The sequence below is a fragment of the Muntiacus reevesi genome, chromosome 3 (genome assembly GCF_963930625.1).
Source record: "Muntiacus reevesi chromosome 3, mMunRee1.1, whole genome shotgun sequence".
In the NCBI taxonomy this organism is placed as follows: domain Eukaryota; kingdom Metazoa; phylum Chordata; class Mammalia; order Artiodactyla; family Cervidae; genus Muntiacus; species Muntiacus reevesi.
Genome location: NC_089251.1, coordinates 245,103,551 through 245,124,353, shown reverse-complemented (window position 1 = coordinate 245,124,353; position 20,803 = coordinate 245,103,551). Strand labels below are relative to the sequence as shown.

Below are 20,803 nucleotides of genomic sequence, written 5' to 3'. Positions count from 1 at the left end.
TCAGCCACATCAAGTCCATCAACCTTCCCCTACCCCTAGTCCTTCCTCTCTCCTCTTTATTTTTAACTTTCCAGTCATTTTGGACTTACTTTATGGTCCTCAGTTATATTCTCCCTCAATTTCACATCCTAAATCACCACTGCTTTCTGTACTACCAGCTTAGACAGGCCTAATATAGGTAAAACTGAGTATTTTCCCTCAGACCGCCTAGTAGTAGGGGAAATCACACACTGCTTTATTATTTAGGTTACTTTTGGTTGGAGGTAACAGAAAATTCAGACTGGCCTGAACGATTAAGGTAATATATTGGCTCAATAACTGAAAAAGCCAGATGTGGGACTGGCTTCAAATGAAACTTACTCTAACTAACAGTGGAACCTAAGTTCTTTTAATTTTCCCAGTTTTCTTTCTTCAGAGTTGGCTTCATCCTAAATTTGTACCATGCCATCATCCTTAGGCCACTTAGGCCACTTGAAGCCATCCTTCAAGATAGTTTTTGTTATCTACTGAATTGTGTCCCCTCCCCCCAAATTCAGGTGTTGAAGATCCATACCCGCCATGTGACTCTGTTCGGAGATAGGGCCCTTACAGAGGAAATAAAAGTTGAGGTCATAAGGGTAGATAGAGCCCTAATCCAATAGAACCCTGTCCTTGTAAGAAAAGTCGAGATATCCGAGATCTCTCCACAAGCATGCAAGATGGAAGGCCATGTAAGGACACAGCAAGAAAACAGCAAGAAGGACCTCACCAGAATTCAACCCTGATGCCACCTTGATCTTGGACTTCTAGCTTCTAGAACTGTGAGAAAATGAATTTCTATTGTTTAAACCTATCAGTCTGGTATTTGTTTTTTAAGGCAGCCTGAGCTGACTAATACAGCTTTCAAGAGCTCCAGGGCTTTCATGCTTCCTCTTTTATGTGTAACAGGTATGAGAAATCGTCTTTGTCCCGAAATCTCTAGAACTAGACCTAAAAGATGCACTCTGTTGGCCAGACTTCGTCTCATGCTGACCTCTGAACCAGCCTCAGTGCCCGCGAGTTCGGAATCTACTGATTGGCTTAGTGTAGGTTGTGCAGTCCATCTCTGGCTTCGGTAGGTCCACTGTGGCTTCTCTGCAAACTCATAGATCCCAAGTCCACGAGCTCTTGGCATTGGGAGTGAGTACTCAGGAGGCAGACAATAAATCATCATAATTTGAGTTGAGACTTCATATGGCTCAGTTTTGTTGCTGACATTCGTTTACTCAAGTGTTGTTAGTTTCTTTTCTCTCTCTCTCTTTTTTTAACTGTTCCTTCTTTTCTCAAGGTCCCATACCTTCTAGCCTCTTACTTCACAGAGAAGAGAGCTTTGAGAAAGGGCTCTCTTAACAATCTGCCCTTCCACTACAAGCACACCTGTTCTCACTCATCAGTAGATGAGAATGTGCTTGACACCTTACATGGGTAACTTGTTTTATGTGTACTTCTCCTCCCTGCCTCCCCCTTCTTGAAACTTGTTTGTTATCAACTCATCTCTTTCCAGTATCTTCCAGTCTGTTTTATTTCAAACATTGGATTATTTTTCTCTCATCCTACTAAGATACTTGGGATTCTTTGTGTCTTAACAGATATTCTTTTATCTGCCTCCGTTGTTTATTCAGGTTTTTAAAGTTTTTACCTAACATCCTTCTTTGTCATAGGATCCCGTCGAAGATACATTACATTTAGTCATCATGTCTCTTCAGACACCTTGTGGCTCTGACAGTTTCTCAGATTCAGCTTGTTTTCGATGACCTTGACAGCTTGGGGGAATATGGTCAGGTATTTTGTACAGTGTTCCACAATTGGGCTTTGTCTGATGTTTTTCTCAGATTAGATTGGAGGCAAAGTGCTGTTCTCATCCTATCATGTGAAGAATGTGTGTGTGCTAAGGCGCTTCAGTCATGTCTGACTCTTTGAGACCCTATGGCCTGTATCCTGGCAGGCTCCTTCCTCTGTCCATGGCATTCTCTAGGCAAGAATCCTGGAGTGGGTTGCCGTGCCCTTTCCCAGGGGATCTTCCCAACCCAGTGATCAAACTTCCGCATTGACAGGCGGGTTCTTTCCCACTCGCGCCACCTGGGAAACCCCATATAAAGAATATGTACTATCAACCTGACTTATTGTCGATATTAACTTGGATCACCTGACTGAGGTAGTCGTAGTCGTTTCTCCACTGCAGAGTTACTCCCCCACATCCCACACTGTGCTCTTTAGCGGAGGTAACTATGCATGGCTCGCATTTAAGGAATGAGGAGTTATGTTCCACCTCCTTGAGAGTGGAATGTCTACGTCAATTATTTTGAAAGTCTCGGAAGGTTTGTCTCTTCTTCCCCATTTACTTATTCATTTATTCAACCATTTCTGTCAATATGAACACATGGATGTTTACTTTATACTTTGGGTTATAAGTCAAAATTATTTCGTTGCTCAGAGTATCTCAGCTTTGGCCTTTGGGAGCACTTTCAGGTGGCTTATGTGTCCCTTTGACACATCCTTTATGTTGTGGGTTGTTTTTTTGTTTGTGTTTGAGCAGTTCCTTACTTTCTGGCACCATGCTACAGGCTCATTTTATATATTCCCTGCCCCAGTTCTAGCATCAGCTGTTTTCTCCGAGGAGCCCTGATTGCCTTTATTAGAGAATGGTATTAGAAACCAAGATCTGGGTCCCTGATGTGCTCGTTGCTTCAGAACTAGCAGAATAAGGAAATATATGTGTGTATGCTAACCCCAGTTTGTACACAGATCTCCAAATAGTTCTGTATGTAACATCTATATGTAGATTAACCTAAATATGAATTCATACTGATGACTTCCAATTCTAGTTCATCACCATGTGAATTATTCTGGTTTTCTCCCCTCACTTATCTGTAACCTTTCACTCCTGGTGAGAAACCTGGTTCCTACCATCTGTTTCTTAATAGTCCAATTCCAGTATATTTGTATTGTGGCTTCTTCATACTGCCCTTAGTATAACAGATTCACCTCATTTCCAGACTGACTTAGCATCTTTTTTCAAACTATTTTGATTCCCTGAATATGTAATACCATATATTTTCACACTTCTTTGTCTTTATTTCTGCTAGTCCCTCTGTCTGAGGTGCCCTGGCTTTTATCCTTATCTCCTTGGAATGTTGTTACTCACTCTTCTAGACCCAGTACAGTTGTTGACTCCACCAAGAAGCTTTCCCTAATCACAAGCAAGAGACTTAATCACTCATTCCTCTGTACTCTAATAGCACTTTATACTCACCTCTGTTACACATTTAACAGGACTCTGTTTGCATCTCTTTCTTCTTCACATGGTAGTAGGATTCTTGAGGGCAGGAACCAAGTAGACTTGTCCCTGAATTTCTAATGGATCAAGTAATGGATGTTATGTCTAGCTCCTCTTGGGTGATAATTACAGAAAACCTAATAGTGGCTAAAGTATATAAGGATTTATTTTTCTCATCTAGTAGGAAATCCACAGGAAAGTCGTAACTATCATTGGTTTCCCTGTTCAGTGATACCATCAAGAACTAGGCCCTTTCTCTCTCCTGTCACAGCATCACTTTCTTTTCAGGAAAAAGGCAGAGTTGAGGGTGCCAGCAAGCTATCCTTCAACGCCTTTCTCTTCTGTATGGAAGCAAGACTTTTGCCATTTAACAGATTTCTGTCATCTAGAACAAAACTGCAAGAGCAGATGAGACGGTGAATTTTTAGGAAGGCTAATCTTTTCAGTAAGATCAAGATGTAGGAATTAAGCTCCAGGTAATCACAAGGCTACAAGGAAATCAGGGATCTGTTTTCTGTTTGATAAAAGGCCTGAGGGTAGAAGACGACCAGGCTGAGAAGACTCTTGAAAACAAAAGGAGAAAAGGGGGTGATCCCCATGGGAGCAACATCTAACTTTAATTGGTGGAAATCGTAAGCGCGCCTAATGAGGAATCTAACATACTCTGTCCACCCACTCTATAATCTATAGCATTCTGTATTGCTCCCTGGAAACTTTCAGCTTTTCTGTTTTCATGTAGAAGTTGTATCACCCTTGTGAATTTTACTTTCCATTCTCTGGCGCCTTTACTGACTGTGTCATGCCTCCTATGATGTGACAGTCAAAATTTTACCTGATAGATTATGGTGCATTTTGCCTTGATTTTTTGCAAGTTATAGCTAATTATAGTTCTTTAAAATAGAATTTACATGGTGCTATAATCTCTGCCTACCTAAACCCCACATTCCTTTGAAATTATGGAAATACATTCAATTGGGTGCTTTTTATTCTCTATTACATTTCAGATTTTTTTAATGGATAACATTCACTTATGACTTGAATTCTTTATAATGCTCCATTTTGTGCCAGGACAGCCTTATTGATACATTAGTCCAAACATGACTGGGTAAATCTTGCCTACAGGTATAAGCATCTCCTGCTATCTAGTGTACTTAAGGTTAGAGACATTTGCAATGAATCAGAAAGGAGAAGCCTCACTAAGAGTAGAATTCCATTAACTTCATCCATGTGAGTTGTTTACTAATAGTCATAAGGATTGGTAACACATAAAGTATGCATGTAACTTAATACCTTTTCTCAGTCCACCAAGTCTGATTACTACTTCCAGAAGTTACTGTAGTGCACAAAAATGTGAAATGCCAGGCGGGTAAGTTAAAACAGATTTCATTCTGGTCCAGCATAATGTTTTGGGAGACAAATTCCAGAGCAATTAGAACAGTATATCCTTCAGATATTGAGTATAAGGGCAGCTTTGAGATGGGTTTACATGAAGTTTCTCATACAATGTGCGAGTCCCGTAACCTCTGTGTGTGAGTGTATGCATAGTGACACGTTCAAGGGTGGCCATGCAGAGCAAACACAGCATGAGATTCCCATTTTGAAGCTGCAGCGTGACTGACGTCATAGTTGATCAAAGTGCTCTGCAAATATTTACTGTAATTGTTCTGTTCTTGCTAATAACCTTATTTATACTTTGAAATTATAATCATCCAAAGAAAGATTAAAACAAGATGTATGTGTTGCCTGAGCTCTGCCTTACAGATGGTCACACTTAAAGAGTTCCCTGAAATTGCCAGGGTTAATTGAAGCTTCAGTTTTCACTCAGGTATAGTTGATACTTAAATATTTCTTACCTGTCGGCTTTCACTATTTAAAACAGCACAACAATAGCACTTTAATTTGCTTTCATTAATGGTAGCCTCTCAGGTAATGTTAGCGCAGGTTTATCTACATGATGTTTGTTCCTCTGAATGAAACCTTTGTACCAGCTTCCCAGCTGAGAAGAAAAGCTAAATAGTTACAGAGGTAAAAACATGTATGTCTCACTAATTTATTCATTTAAAGGATGCTCAGAGCCCAGGAAAGATCCAAAGGAAGTTAACTTTTAAACAAAGGGCAAGCATTTAGTGTATGATTAACGGCAGTTTCTTTCCTTGGGATTTCAGTGAGCTGAGACTACAGGGAATTATTCTCAGGGAGGCAACGCAGAGTCAGCCAAGTGCTCCAAGGATAATCATTACAGAGTCACACAAACAGCAGTGCTGTTTGCTCTAGTTCTTTGGTGCTCTTCCAATAGTATTGAGATGTGAGAAAGCCATCTTAGGCTTAAGCCTAATAGCAAAGGAAATAAGCCCTTCTTTGCTTCTACTCCTCAGCTGTGTAAAAGTAGAGGGCCAGTGAGAAGAACTGGGTGTTAACAATCTTATGTTATTTAGGTGATAGAAGCACTCTTTGCCTATATCTTGAGATTTGAGTACTGAAAAGAGAATGACTCTGCTTTCCTATATCAGGGGACTGGTGTTTGCCAGTGGCATTGCTTGCTATTTGATTAAGGCCCAAGAGAAAAAACAGAAGTGAGAAAGATGGAGGAAAGACAGTCTGGGCTTCCTTATGTCAAGTACAACAAATTAGCAACCCCAATAAAGACTGGGGAATGAGTACTGTGATGCTTCTTGCATGTGTAGTATACGAAACTAGGATGCATATTGTATGTATATGCATACATACATACAATCTTTATTATGTATATAATATATACATACTATGTATTATGTATATATTATAATATATATGTATATATATGTATGTTATATATATAATATATACATAATATATATTTAAAATATATATTTTAAATCTTTAAATAAAGATTTAAAAAAAATAAAAGGTAGAGTATAGGCTCTCTCATTCATTTGCTTGGGTTCAAGTTGAAGCCTTGTTAGTTTTTGGTGGGTTAACTTTAAGCATGTTGCTTTATTTCATTCTGTATGAGGTTTTACTCTGCAATATGAATATAAAAGTAGAGCTACTTTGATAGATAAATAGAGATTAAGATAATACTAAATGCTTAGAACAGGTCCTCAAGCATCGTAAATGCTTAACTTTTTAAAATTAATATTTAAATGAAAGATAAATTGGGATTGCTGGTTTACTTCCTCAAATATTTGTTCAAATTGCAAAGTATGGTATGGAGTATTTCCCTTTACTAAAATCATTTTCTTTATTTAAAAAGTACTTAAAACAATTACTCTACAAAAATAATATTTTCAAGTACTTAGACACTTTTTCATGTTTGTAACATGAAATATCCTGTGTACATCTCACCTAACTGGAAGAATACGATATAGTTTGTTAGTACAGTAAGGGCTGTCAGTCTCTGTGAAAAGGGCTCCATTTTAGTGGAAAGCAAAAGTATTTAGCCACAATTTGGAGGTAGGACAGAGATCTCTTCTCTCCACTTGCTTTTGCTGCAAGTGTAATATGGTGTTAATGGTGAACTCAGAAAACTTGTATTAAAACCATCTTCTCCTTGGCATGTCATATGATATATATATGTGGAATCCAAGTCATTTTCTGTGTTTGGTCATTTCCTTGCATTCTAAAATGGGTGCACTCTTACCTACATCTGATAGCTGGCAGGAAGTCTGTCAGCTCTTCATGGCATACCAATGTAGTTATAGCATAATAAATGCTACTGATAATGAAATTCTGTCACTTTGATACCTGTATGAGCTTCAGTTCCTTTCTGAATCTGTTCCTTAGTAATTGCTTTAGCCACTTGACTGTTTATGCTTGAGTCATGGTGTTGAGATCTCAGAGGGCCATGACCCTAAAGCCATATTCTTTCTTGATTGTGTTTCATTTTGACCTTGACAGGACGTGAGAGGAAGAACTGTGTTATAGGATGGTAAGCTGAACGTGAGAACCTATAGGCAAAGTACGTCAGAGACATACCACTTAATTATATATGGCCAAGAATTTGACATGGCAGAATTAGTTTGAGCGAAGTGAAGTAAAAGGTCAAAACCACAAACCTTTTCAAGGGCTTCCAAGAGTAAATAAAAACACTCTCAAACACCTGACAAGGATTTGTGGAGATTCTTGTTGCCTTTGTATTTCTTTGCTCCGGACTTTTGTAACTCAAACTGAATATAAGCCTTAGCAATTAAAATTGCACACCAAGACATGCCTAGAAAACTCATACCAGGCTTCCCCCTTTGGAATATCTGCAAGTTTTATTCCTGACAAACATTAGATAATTCAGAACTATAATGAGAAGTCCTAGGTCTGTGTGAAAACTGAATTGTAACAATGTTGCCAGTATTCAAAGCCTTATTTCATACAAAGGATACTGCTTTTCCACCACATTATGCTGGTCTCATAAACAAATTGCTAAGTGTTTTCTCCTATTTTCTGAAAGAGTCTGTGTAAGATTGGTGTTATTTCTCCCTTAACCGTTAAGTTTGATATTCATTAGTGAAGCCATCAGAGCTTCCAGTTTTCTTTGTAGGAAGGTTTTTTTGGTTTGTTTTCATTGTGGTAAAATATACATAAAATTTACCGTTTTCGCTGTTTTCAGGTGTACAGCGCAGTGGCATTCACCTTATTCACACTGTTGTATAAACATCACAGCCAGTCATCTCCAGAACTTCTTCATCTTCCCCCAACTAAAGCTTTATATCCGTTAAACACTGAACTCTTTTTCTCCTCTTCCCAGTGCCTGACACCATCATTCTACTTTATGTCTCTATGAACTTTTGATCATTCTAGGAACTTCATATAAGAGGAATGATAAAACATTTGTCTTTTTGCAGTTGGTTTACTTCACTTGTCATAATGCCTTCAAGACTTATCCATGTTGTAGCATGTTCCAAATTCCCTTCTTTAAAGCCTGAGTAATATTCTATTTCATGTGTATATCATAAAAGGATGTCCATTCATCTTTGATGGACATTTGGATCGTTTCCACCTTTTGTCTGTTGTCAATAATGTTGCTATAAACATGGTGTGCAGTTATCTCTTTGAGTCCCCACTTTCACTTTGTTTAGGTATATATCCAGAAATAAAGTTGGTAGATTGTATGGTAATTCCATATTTAATATTTTGAGGAATTGTTATACTATTTTTCACAGCAACTGTACCACTTTACATTCCCACCAGCAACTCACAGGGACTCCAGTTTCTCCATATCGTTACCAACACTTGTTAATTTCTGAGCTTTTTAAAATGTGTTTTTGTTTAGTCACTAATCAGGTCCTACTCTTTTTGGAACCCCATGGACTGCAGCCCATATACCCATTCTAATGGGTGTGATGTTTGCTTAATTTAATTATAAATTTAATTTACTTAATAAATTTAGGGCTATTTCGATTTTTTCTTGTACTATATAAGTTGTAATTGGTAAACTGTATTGTACAAGGCGTTAATCCCATTTAATAAAGAAAATAAAATTGTTCACCATATCTCCCTGTTACCTTTTTCCAGGTCTATAGGGTCTGTGGTGGTGTTTCCTCTTTCCTTCCTGTTATTAGAAATTTATATTTTCTGAAACACAAATGTTTGGTATCAGTCTTGCCAGAGGTTTGTCACTTTTATTCATATTTTCAAAGAATCAAATTTTGGCCTTGATCTTTCCTGTTCATTTTCTGTTTCATTGATTTCTGCTTTTATTTTTGATTATTTCCTTCATTCTACATACTTTTCATCAGATTTAGTGTTTTTCTAGCTTCTTGAAATTGAAGGTGAGATCACTGATTTGAGATCTTTTTTCCTTTCCAATAAAAGCATTTAAAACTATAAAATTTCCTCTAAACGTTGCATTAGATACATTTCATAAAATTTGATATTTTAAGATTTGATTATGATTCAGTTCAATATACTTTCTGATTTGCCTTAAGATTTACTAACTCATGTAAATCTTAGACTCATAGGTTGTATAGAAGTACATTGCTTAACTTCAAAACATTTGAGAATTTTTCTAGATATGTTTGGATAAAAAAGCAAGAATCAATAATCTGCTCCTTCTTTTAAATGTAAACAGAATATTTTTAAAAAAATATACCCTACACAACACTGCACAAGACAGCTGGTGGGGTTACATTAATATGAGACAAAATAGACTTCAAGAAAATGACTATTACTCAAAATAAGGAGGGATACTTATTAATGAGAATTAATGAGTCAGTTCATCAAAAATATTAATGTTTATATTGCTATTGTGGTCAGAAAGCATAGTTTATATGATTTTAATACATTGGAATTTGTTAGGACTTTTTTTATACCTCACCATATATGGTCTGCCTTTGCAAATGTTCCATGTTCACTTGAAGGAATGTGTTTTCTGCTGTTATTAGTTATATTGCTCTTTCTATAAATGTCATTCAGGTCAAGTTGATAATGTTCATATCTTCTTTGTCCTTATTGATTTTTTGATAATTTGTTTCTGAGTGCTGTTCTGTTTATTACTGAGAGAGGGCTATTAACCTCACCTAGAGTCTGTCATACAGAGGGAAGTATGTCAGAAAGAGAAAAACAAATGCTGTATTTTAACACATATATGTGGAATCGCGAAAAATGTACTTATGAGCCTATTTGCAGGGCAGGAATAGAGACACAGATGTAAAGAATGAACTTGTGAACACAGTGGAGAAAGAAGAGGGTGGGGATGAGAGAGTAGCACTGACGTATATATACTGCTATGTGTAAAGTAGTTAGCTGGTGGGAAGCTGCCGTGTAGTACAGGTAACTCAGCTCCGTACTCTGTGATGACCTGGGTGGGGGGGTGGAAGTGGATGTGGGAAGGAGGCTCCAGAGGAGGGGATATATGTGTACTTACAGCTGACTCACATTGTACAGCAGAAGTTAACACAATGTTGTAAAGCATTTATACTCAAATTTTAGGAAGTCTCAAGTATTGCTGTGAAATTAATTTTTCCTTTTAAAATTTCTGTTTTTGCTTCATGTATTCTGAAACTCTGTTATCAGGTATATGCACATTTAGGATTGTTATGTCTTGATGAATTGGCTCATCATTATTAAGTGTACTAGTCTTTTTTTAAGTCTACTTTGTCTGTTATTATATCTCCACTGGTATTTTTCATGCAGTGTTTTCATGGTATCTCTTTTTTAATTGTAATTTATTTGTATCTTTAAAGTGCTTCTCTTATAGACAGTACAGGTATGCCCTGCTTTTTGAAAGTTTGCTTTACCTACTTCACTTTGATGAAAGACCTATATTGGTACCTGTTTTTACTAAATCAAAGAAATCCGAAGACGATTTTCACTTATACAAAAAGAGGTGAAAAGTGAAAATAGCTTTCAGTGTTTGTTTTGCAGTGAGCTGTTGTAGAGAGGCAGTGCAAACTCTAACCATCGAGAGTGGCACCTCTGAGCTCCTTCCCTGGGAACTGCTCTCAACATCAAGCCACCATAGCTTTGAGCACCTTGCTTTACCTTGATTTATTTTGTGCATCTGTTAGCAAGATGTGTGCTAATTGCTTTTTTGCTTTATGCCATTTTGGCTTACAAAAGGTTTTCATAGGAATGCTCTACTTTTGGATAGTGGAGGAGACCTGTATATGGTTGAGTCTTGCTTTTTCATACAAGTTAACAACCTTTGTCTTTTAACGGGAGTCCATTTACACTTAATATAATTACAGATATGGTTGGATTTAAATATGGCATCTTGCTATTTGTTTTTTTAATTGTTCCATCTTTAGTTTAGATCTTTAGTTTCTCCTTCCTTTCCTGACTTCTTTTGGGTAATTAGAATACTTTTAGCTGTGCTTCTTTGTGCTACTTCAAATAAAATACCACTTATCCATATAATTTCATTATGTAAATAATACCTTAGTTAAACTTGTATTCAGTTTAGGTTATGCCAAAAGAGACTTAATAGAGGGTTCATAATGAGAATGGGGCTCTCTGGTGGCAGAAACAAACGTTCCTACCAAAACTCTTTTGGAAGCTGACCCTACACTTCTTTTCCATCACAAAATGGAACCATGACCCAGTAAATGTTAAGCTAACACAATAGTCACGGAGAAGGCAATGGCTCCCCACTCCAGTACTCTTGCCTGGAAAATCCCATGGACAGAGGAGCCTGGTAGGCTGCAGTCCATGGGGTTGCTAAGAGTTGGACACAACTGAGCGACTTCACTTTTGCTTTTCACTCTCATGCACTGGAGAAGGAAATGGCAACCCACTCCAGTATTCTTGTCTGGAGAAGCCCAGGGACGGGGGAGCCTGGTGGGCTGCCGTCTATGGGGTCACACAGAGTCGGACACGACTGAAGCGACTTAGCAGCAGCAGCAACAGCAGCAACACAATAGTCAAGACATAAAGTACATATTCGTTTGTCATTGCAGTGACTCTAACCGGAGTATAGCCTGTATACTGTCACACTCCTCAGTCACTTCCTTCTTCCTCTCTACTAGGATATAAGGAGGCACCTTGAGAAATATGAAGTAACTTTCTTCCAATTAAATTTGTGTCAGACAGGCATCATTTTTGTGTAATCAAGCAAGTAATTTGTGAGCAGCTTGATACCACCCTTAGAAGTTTGCAGTTTAGTTGAGAAAACATTTATGTAATTTTATTATGTGTTTATGTTTATTATATAAATTTACTATATATTTAGGGCTTCCTAGGTGGCTCTCCTGGAATGTGAAGTCAAGTGGGCCTTAGAAAGCATCACTGTGAACAAAGTTAGTGGAGGTGATGGAATTCCAGTTGAGCTATTTCAAATCCTATAATATGATGCTGTGAAAGTACTGCACTCAATATGTCAGCAAATTTGGAAAACTCAGCAGTGGCCACAGGACTGGAAAAGGTCAGTTTTCATTCCAGTCCCAAAGAAAGGCAATCCCAAAGAATACTCATACTACTGCACAATTGCACTCATCTCACACGCTAGTAAAGCAATGCTCAAAATTCTCCAAGCCAGGCTTCAGCGATATGTGAACCGAGAACTTCTAGATGTTCAAGCTGGTTTTAGAAAAGGCAGAGGAACCAGAGATCAAATTGCCAACATCGCTGGATCATTGAAAAAGCAAGAGAGTTCCAGAAGAACATCTATTTCTGCTTTATTGGCTATGCCAAAGCCTTTGACTGTGTGGATCACAATAAACTGTGGAAAATTCTGAAAGAGATGGGAATACCAGACCACCTGACCCACCTCTTGAGAACCTATATGCAGGTCAGGAAGCAACAGTTAGAACTGGACATGGAACAACAGACTGGTTCCAAACAGGAAAAGGAATACGTCAGGGCTGTATATTGTCACCCTGCTTGTGTATCTTATATGCAGAGTACATCATGAGAAATGCTGGGCTAGAAGAAGCACAAACCTGAATCAAGATTGCTGGGAGAAATATCAATAACCTCAGATATGCAGATGACACCACCCTTATGGCAGAAGGTGAAGAGGAACTAAAGAGCCTCTTGATGAAAGTGAAAGAGTGGAAAAGTTGGCTTAAAGTTCAACATTCAGAAAACTAAGATCATGGCATCTGGACCCATCACTTCATGGGAAATAGATGGGGAAACAGTGGGAACAGTGTCAGACTTTATTTTTTTGGGCTCCAAAATCACTGCAGATGGTGATTGCAGCCATGAAATTAAGACGCTTACTCCTTGGAAGGAAAGTATGACCAACCTAGACAGCATATTAAAAAGCAGAGACATAAGTTTGCCAACAAAGGTTCATCTAGTCAAGGCTATGGTTTTTCCAGTGGTCATGAATGGATGTGAGAGTTGGTCTGTGAAGAAGGCTGAACACCAAAGAATTGATGCTTTTGAACTGTGGTGTTGGAGAAGACTCTTGAGAGTCCCTTGAACTGCAAGGAGATCCAACCAGTCCATCCTAAAGGAGATCAGTCCTGGGTGTTCATTGGAAGGAGTGGTGCTGAAGCTGAAACTCCAGTACTCTGGCCACCTCATGCGAAGAGTTGACTCATTGGAAAAGACCCTGATGCTGGGAGGGATTGGGGGCAGGAGGAGAAGGGGACGACAGAGGATGAGATGGCTGGATGGCATCACCGACTCGATGGACATGAGTTTGAGTAAACTCCAGGAGTTGGTGATGGACAGGGAGGCCTGGCGTGCTGCGATTCATGGGGTTGCAAAGAGTCGGACACAACTGAGGAACTGAACTGAACTGAACTGAGGTGGCTCTAGTGGTAAAGAACCCGCCTCCCAGTGCAGGAGAAGTAATACACACAGGTTCGATCACTGGGTTGAAGAAATCCCCTGGAGGAGGGTATGACAACACACTCCAGTATCCTAAGGAGATAGGAGAATCCCCTGGACAGAGGAACCTGGCGGACTGTGGCCCATCAAGTCACAAGAAGTCAGACATGACTGAAGTGACAGCATGCACATGCATGCACTGTATATTTATATATTCAAGATAAAGAGCAATGCAAGAATGTTGCAGATAATACGTAAATGAAATAGATAGATGTTTGTGTGGTTCATCAGAGAAGCAGCTGCCTAAGCAGGACAAATTGCCACATGTTTAGGAGCTGGCCACATCATGTTTTTTCTATGGACTAGCAGTCTGCAAGGCACACGCTTCTCTGACATTTTCCTGAATTGCCTAATACCCAATCTGGTTATAGCTTTTTGTCTCCAGCTGTCTATAGAGGTTCCTGGTCATTTATAGTGAGAGAAACTCATATCTTTTTTTCCCCCTCTCTTCCTTTTCTATATATAGTAGATACAGATAAGTATCACATGATTATTTGAAGGATTGAAATTTCATTTTGATTTTGCTTTCCTGGGCAGAAACATTTACATCATTTTATACTTTTGAACATGAATTGCCTCTTTTTCTAGGTGTAATCCATTTTTGCTCTTCAGCATACGGAAGATTTTATGAATAATATTCAGTGCAGAAAGAGAGCTCTAAAAATAATTGTGCTGGTAGGGTTTTGTTAGTCTTCTGTAGAGCAGTGGCAAGAGAAAAGAACAAAGGCACAGCAGAGGAAAGGTAGTGGTAGGCGGGGCATTTGATTTCATTTGCCTCCACCAAAGAGCTTGTATTTAGAGGAGAAGGAAAAACAAATAAGAAACAGAAAATCTGCACTAGCCATTGAATGTTTCATTTCTCATCACTGTTAGTTGCATTTAAATGGAATCATTGCAGTCTTTTTGGTGTGTATAACTAAGCCTTTTTTTTCTGGAAAGAATATCTTGAATTTTATGTTTAAAAGCACTATGAGATATTTTTGACATTCTGCAGTTTGTTTTGGAATTCACAGTCTTAAAACCTATTGACTTTCATAAGGTGGTAAAGGGTGTATAATACATGTCATTTTTATGCCTAATAGCACTTTGGATAGTATCTAATGCATATTATATATACACACCTTTTAACATCTGTTTCTACCTGACAGCTTACAGCATTTGGCTGAATGTTGTAATGAACAACTGAATGAGGGTGAAATGTCAAGCAGTGTTACAATGGATTCTTACTAGAAAAAATAAACTCTCTCGAGCTTATTTTAATACTTTTCCATAAAGATTTTAAGCTGACATATATGCTGGTACATAATTAAAGTAACATACTTTTTAAATGTTTAAGTTATTCTCCAGAAATGGAGACAGATCTGGCTAATCAAATGATATTTCTCCTTTTGAGCTAGGATTTAAGCGTGCTTTTTGTACAGGGAAATCTATTTTGCAGATGGATTGATGATGATTCTTTAAAAATGTATGTATGTGTTATGATTGTTAGAATTAACTGATGGGATCTTAATATAGTATTTACTTGTTTATTTTACCAGTGTTTATATTATTCAGCTCAACCCAGAGAATGAGATTAATGTTTGTTTTCTTATTTTGCTCCTCTACTTGGGTTTTTGATCTAGTGGTCATCAAATATTTCCCAGAAATACATTTGCATAGAATTCCCAAAGCAAAATAATAACTTTAAAAAACTTTTTAATATACAAAATCCAGATTCTGGGCTTTCATGCTTTGGCCATGTGCTAAGAGTTATATAAGCAAATACCAAAGAAAGCGAAGTTGGTCAAGGCTGTGACTTATAAAGAATGCCAGACAGTGTTGCACACTCTAGATACTCTCTTCCTTTCTCTTAAGTCTAAATGCTTTAGGAGAGAAGCTACCATGCCCATCTTTCACTTAAAAGTGGTTCAATTTCATGTCTTTTCTCCGTTTGTCATTCTTTTACACCAGTTTTTGGCTCTTAGGTAAATAATACATTGTTTAATCCATATTGACTAATTAATTGTTTGAAACTTTCCAGGTACTGATTAGGATGAATGTGATTTGGAGAAATTATATTTCCTGTCCAAGGATAAGAAAAGTACCTCACAGATACCAAAGTGGTTGTCACCCAGTGGCCCCTCTGGGATCAAGGATTTTAACTGATCCAACAAAAGTTTTTGAACATAACATGTGGTGAGTTATCTTTTTAGGTGTGATATGTGTATGTACATTAAGTGTCACCAGTGTTATTATTTTCATTTAGTGCCAGAAAAAGATTTTTAAAACTCAATCCTATGTTGTTGAAGTCTAATAGCCAGGGTAATTGATCCTTACTTCTATGCGTGCCAAGTCACTTCAGTTGTATCAGACTCTGCGACTCTATGGACAGTAGCCTGCCTGGCTCCTCTGTCTGTGGGACTTTCCAGGCAAGAATACTGGAGTGGGTTGCCAGGTCCTCCTCCAGGGGTTCTTCCCATCACAGGGATTGAACCTGCATCTCCTGCATTGTCAGTTGGGTTCTTTTACCACTAGTGCACGTAAGGATCTGGATCCTTCCTTAAGTGTTGCCCGTTCTGAGTTTCTTTGGGTGTTTGCAGGCCCTCCCTGCTCACTTCTGATCCTGATTTTGCAGCGTATCACTGAAGGGGCTTCTTTTCTGTGTAGAGGCCTCCACTTGCCTCTTTTACAGCTAAGCACCAGGGAGAACACACTGATTTGACCCAATCTGTGCTTTTAGGAAATCCACTCCTCTAATTGTGATGATAGACTGGTATTTATAGAGAAAACTGATAATTGGGAATACAAAGCAGCAAATTATAAGGGCTCAGTGTATTCTTACAAGGCCTAGTTCCATATAAGAACAGCTCAACAGTGCAGAATCACTTCTATTTTGGCATAGTCAGGAAGTTGTGGGTTTTTTTTTTTTCAGTTTTTTTTAGTTTCAGCTTTATTGAGGTATAATTGACATATTAAGGAAGGTTTAATTGGAGAAACTGAGATATTTATTCTTTCTCCAGTACCCAGTACAGTGCCAGGCACATAAATATTTGTGGAATAATGACAACGTATAGCAGGAGTAAGGGCATGCCAGGTGGGTGGAAAGCCATACCCACCTAGATGAGGAAGTATAAGGCCTATTTAGGAGAACAGGATAGTTTGCCTAAAATAAAGGCTTTTTTAGGAGATTGGAAAATGATAAAGTTGGAATGATGATAGATCAGATGTAGGGGTTGGAGCAAGATTGTGTGGTCTTAAATTCACACCTGAAGTGAAAGGTATGACAGAGTCCCTGAAGAGAAATGGCATTCATTATACATGGTATATTAAGTATTTGGTTAACAGTATATACTGTTACATATAACAGAGATCAGCAGGTATAACTAGAAGCAGGAAAGGGCCAATGAGAGGTTGTAAGGAAAGAAAAAAGTAGAACGTGGTGCTTTTGTAATAAAGGAAAAGGAAACATTTGACTCTGAAGGTTTGATCCCAAATGACTAACAGAAATAGGAAAATCAAGAGTTAAATTGATTTTTTAAAATATACATATATATTAGAAGAAAACAAATGGTTTATTTTCTTTTTTTAAAGTTGAAGTATAGTTGATGTACAATATTATATGTTACAGGTATAAAATATAGTGATTCACAATTTTTAAATGTTATCCTCCATTTATAGTTATAGATATTGGCTATATTCTGTGTTGTACAATATATCCTTGTAGCTTACTTTATACATAGTAGCTTGTACCTCTTAATCCTCCCCCCACTTCTGTCTCCCCCCGGTAACCACTCCCCCACTAGAACACTAACTTCTTCTCTATATCAAACAGGTGGTTTCTTATAAAGGTAAATATACACTTACCGTATGGCACAGCAGTTCCATCCACTCCCAGGTATTTATCAGAATAAAGGAAAACATGTCCACATATGAATACTCATAACAGATAGAGGAATTTGACAAAATAACAGTAAATTGATTTTTTATTTTGGAATAAAGATGTTGCATTTAGTTTTAGATATTTTGAATAGGTTTTGGGAGCCAGACATTCTGAGAAAAATGTCCAGAACACAGATTCCTCTGCTAGGAGGAGAGAGAGGGGTCAGGTCTGAAGATAAGAGGCTGGGTATAACATCTACAGACAAAATTGTTACCTCAGCCTTGGGTGCAGGACCTCTAGGGCTGGGAAAGTAATTAATGGACTTTCTACATTGAAACAGAATATCAGTTTTAAAAAGAAATAGATTGACTTTTTACTAATTAGCCCTGCATTATACAACATGGTGGCCGCTACCCACATGTGGTAGTTGAGCATTTGAAACCTAGTTAGTCTGAATTGAGATGTGCTGTAACATTTTGAAGACTGAATACAAGTAAATTGTGAAATATTTCATTAGTAATTTTTGTACTTAATTAAATGTTAAAATGATATTATTTTGGATATACTGAGATAAAGTATATTATTTAAATTAATTTTATTTCTTTTCACTTTTTTAAATATGGCTACTAAAAAATTTTAAATTATATATTTGGCTGACATTATACTTGCTTGTTGCTGAGTTAAACCATTTTGACTATCATCACCAATTTGAACAGTTACAATAGGCTATGAAATAATTGCCAAGCAGTTAAACCTCCAGAGGAACTTCTGGTCCTAGGCAAGCTCTTTGTCTGCCAAATGTTTCTGGTTGTTTGTATTTGTGTTTGTCAGTAGACTCTACTTATTTAGTTGTCTACATCTCATTTTCTGTTTGCTACCATCAGCTCTTTTGCCCAAGATTCCCGCCTGCCCTTTTAAGTTCTGTTTTGTCATAGGCTCTCAGGGAAGCAAAGGTCATCTGGTTCAGTGCCTCTCAAACACTATGTGCTAGCTTAGGGCTACTGCACAAGAATCCCTTGGGAGTTATTTCACTAGTTTTGCAGGTATGGCCCGAAAATTTGTAATTTGTAAAAGCTCTTTCAGTCATTCTTTTGAGCTACCAGGTTTAGGAATCCTTGATCCAGTCCTGCTACTGCTGCTGCTAAGTCGCTTCAGTCGTGTCCGACTCTGTGCAACCCCTTAGACGGCAGCCCACCAGGCTCCACTGCCATCCCTGGGATTCTCCAGGCAAGAACACTGGAGTGGGCTGCCATTTCCTTCTCCAGTGCATGAAAGTGAAAAGTGAAAGTGAAGTCGCTCAGTCGTGTCTGACTCTAAGCGACCCCATGGACTGCAACCCACCAGGCTCCTCTGCCCATAGCATTTTCCAGGCAAGAGTACTGGAGTGGGTTACCATTGCCTTTTCTGTGATCCAGTCCGGTGGTTTTCAAATATTTCTTCAGCCGCCAAATTTTTTTTTCCAAGTGAAATCTTAATGTAAAACCCCAATATTTAAAAGGTAAAAAACAAACCTCTTCTGAATAAAGTGGGCATAGAGGCTTGGGACATCCACAGCTCCATCTCCCCTTTTCTCTCCCACTGCTCCCTCACTCTAGCAGCCTAGAGAAAGTTTGAAAAACCTTGATCTGGTCTCTATAACCATCCTCTTCCATAGCATACCCTTGAAAGAGGTTATCCTGCCTGTGCCATGATACCTCTAGTGAACTCTCTCCAAAGGCAGATATGTACTGTAATAAACATAATAATAATAATTTCCTCCAAGGGAAGAGAGAAGTAGTTGCTTCACATCATCTCCCCACATCTCCCCGAGCCCCCCACCTTTTTTTGCTTGAAGAGAAGATACATAAATTAAACTGAAAATCAGAAGACTGGTTTACTTTCTCCTTACTTCAAGTACAAAGTTCTGTCTTAAAGTTCTCGCTTCCTGCCTTATTTCTTTCTTAATATTTAAGAATAATGTTTTCTCATGCTGAATTTTTATCTTTTTAAGATTTTTTAACAATTTATTTGTTTGGCTGTGCCAGTTCTTAGTTGGAGCATGTGGGATATAGTTCCCCAACCAGGGATCGAACCCAGGCCCCTCTGCACTGGAAGCTTGGAGTTTTAACCACTGGACCACCAGGAAGTCCTTTTAAGATTTTTCTTAAAAAATACATGTCAATTTTCTCTCAGAGATGTGGCTCAGAATTGTGTACAGTTTATTTTTTCCTCTAGCTTCTGATTTAGTTAATAAGAACTATTTACTCTCTATATGAACCTCTTAAAAATTTTTTTGAGACAAAATGAAAATAACCCTTTTTTTTCCAGTTTCTATATCCTGAGTAATATTTGCCCTCCAGATTCTAGAATTTGTATAACTAGTATTTGCATCTGCCTATAGGTTCTTAATTATTAATAGTTTAGTTAAGTAAATTTCACATAACACAAAGTTAACCATTTTAAGGGGAACAGTTCAGTGGCATAAATTACATTCACGATTTTGTGCAACCAGCATCTCTGTCTAGTTCCAAAACATTTCCATCACTCTAAAGTAAAATTCCTGATTCATTAAGCAGCTTACACGTGCGCTACAGTTCCCAGCCCCCGGCAATCACCAATCTGTGTTTTGTCTCTACGGAATTACCTCTTCTGGATATTTCGTATAAATGAGATCATACAACAAGTGGTCTTTTGGGTCCAGCTTCTTTCCCTTAGCAGAAAGTCTTGGAGGTTCATCCGTATTGTAGCATGTATTAGTACCTCATTCCTTTTCATGATAGAAAAATATTCCACATACAACACAATTGGTTTATCCATTCATTCACTGATGGGCATTTAAATTGTTTCTACCGTTTGACTTTTGTGAATAGAGCTGCTGTGAACATGTGGATACATGTACTTGTTTGAGTCTTTGTTCTCAATTCTTAGAGATAATACCTAGGAATGGAATTGTGGGGTCATGTGGTAATTCTCTATTTAAATTTTGAGAAACGACCAAACTTTTCCACAGTGACCAAACCATTTTATATTCTGCTTATAGTCTTTTAATTATATTTATTACATTTATCCATTTGGGAGCCACTGACATGAAACTATATTCAGATTGCTCGTGAGACTTGGCTCAGACATCTGTCTATATTGAGCAACTTATAGTTACTTGGAAAAATTTCTTATTCCATGCTATTCCTGGTTTAAGGGTATAGGAACTTTTCAGGGGGTCCCTAAAATTTATAAGGAAGCAGTAAACACTTGTATTGTCATATAACTAAATCAGCTAGGCCAGCAGCTTTCAAGGTTTTTGGCATGATCCAGTGTAAGGAGAACAGCTTACATCATGGGCCAGTACATGTACATATAACACACGCATATGTATGAAACAGGAACAGAAGTTTCCTTTACAATTTTACCATGTACTTATAGTT

At 37.9% G+C, this 20,803-nt stretch overlaps 1 protein-coding gene across 7 annotated transcripts in view; it reads left to right on the top strand.

Annotated features, from left to right (window-relative positions):
• The window catches only part of METTL8 (methyltransferase 8, tRNA N3-cytidine), an 81,432-nt gene that overhangs the window by 20,313 nt on the left and 40,316 nt on the right, over positions 1–20,803 (top strand). For 2 of the 7 annotated variants that reach the window (XM_065931746.1, XM_065931747.1), the window contains exon 2: positions 15,564–15,718. The exons of 2 other annotated variants lie outside the window; for them this stretch is intronic. In XM_065931746.1, coding sequence (XP_065787818.1) covers positions 15,576–15,718 — 143 coding nt within the window. In that variant the 5' untranslated portion in view covers positions 15,564–15,575. Of the gene's footprint in view, positions 1–12,016; positions 12,126–15,563; positions 15,719–20,803 lie in introns of those variants that run through there. 3 more of the 7 variants (XM_065931745.1, XM_065931751.1, XM_065931748.1) reach the window with 3 other exon arrangements.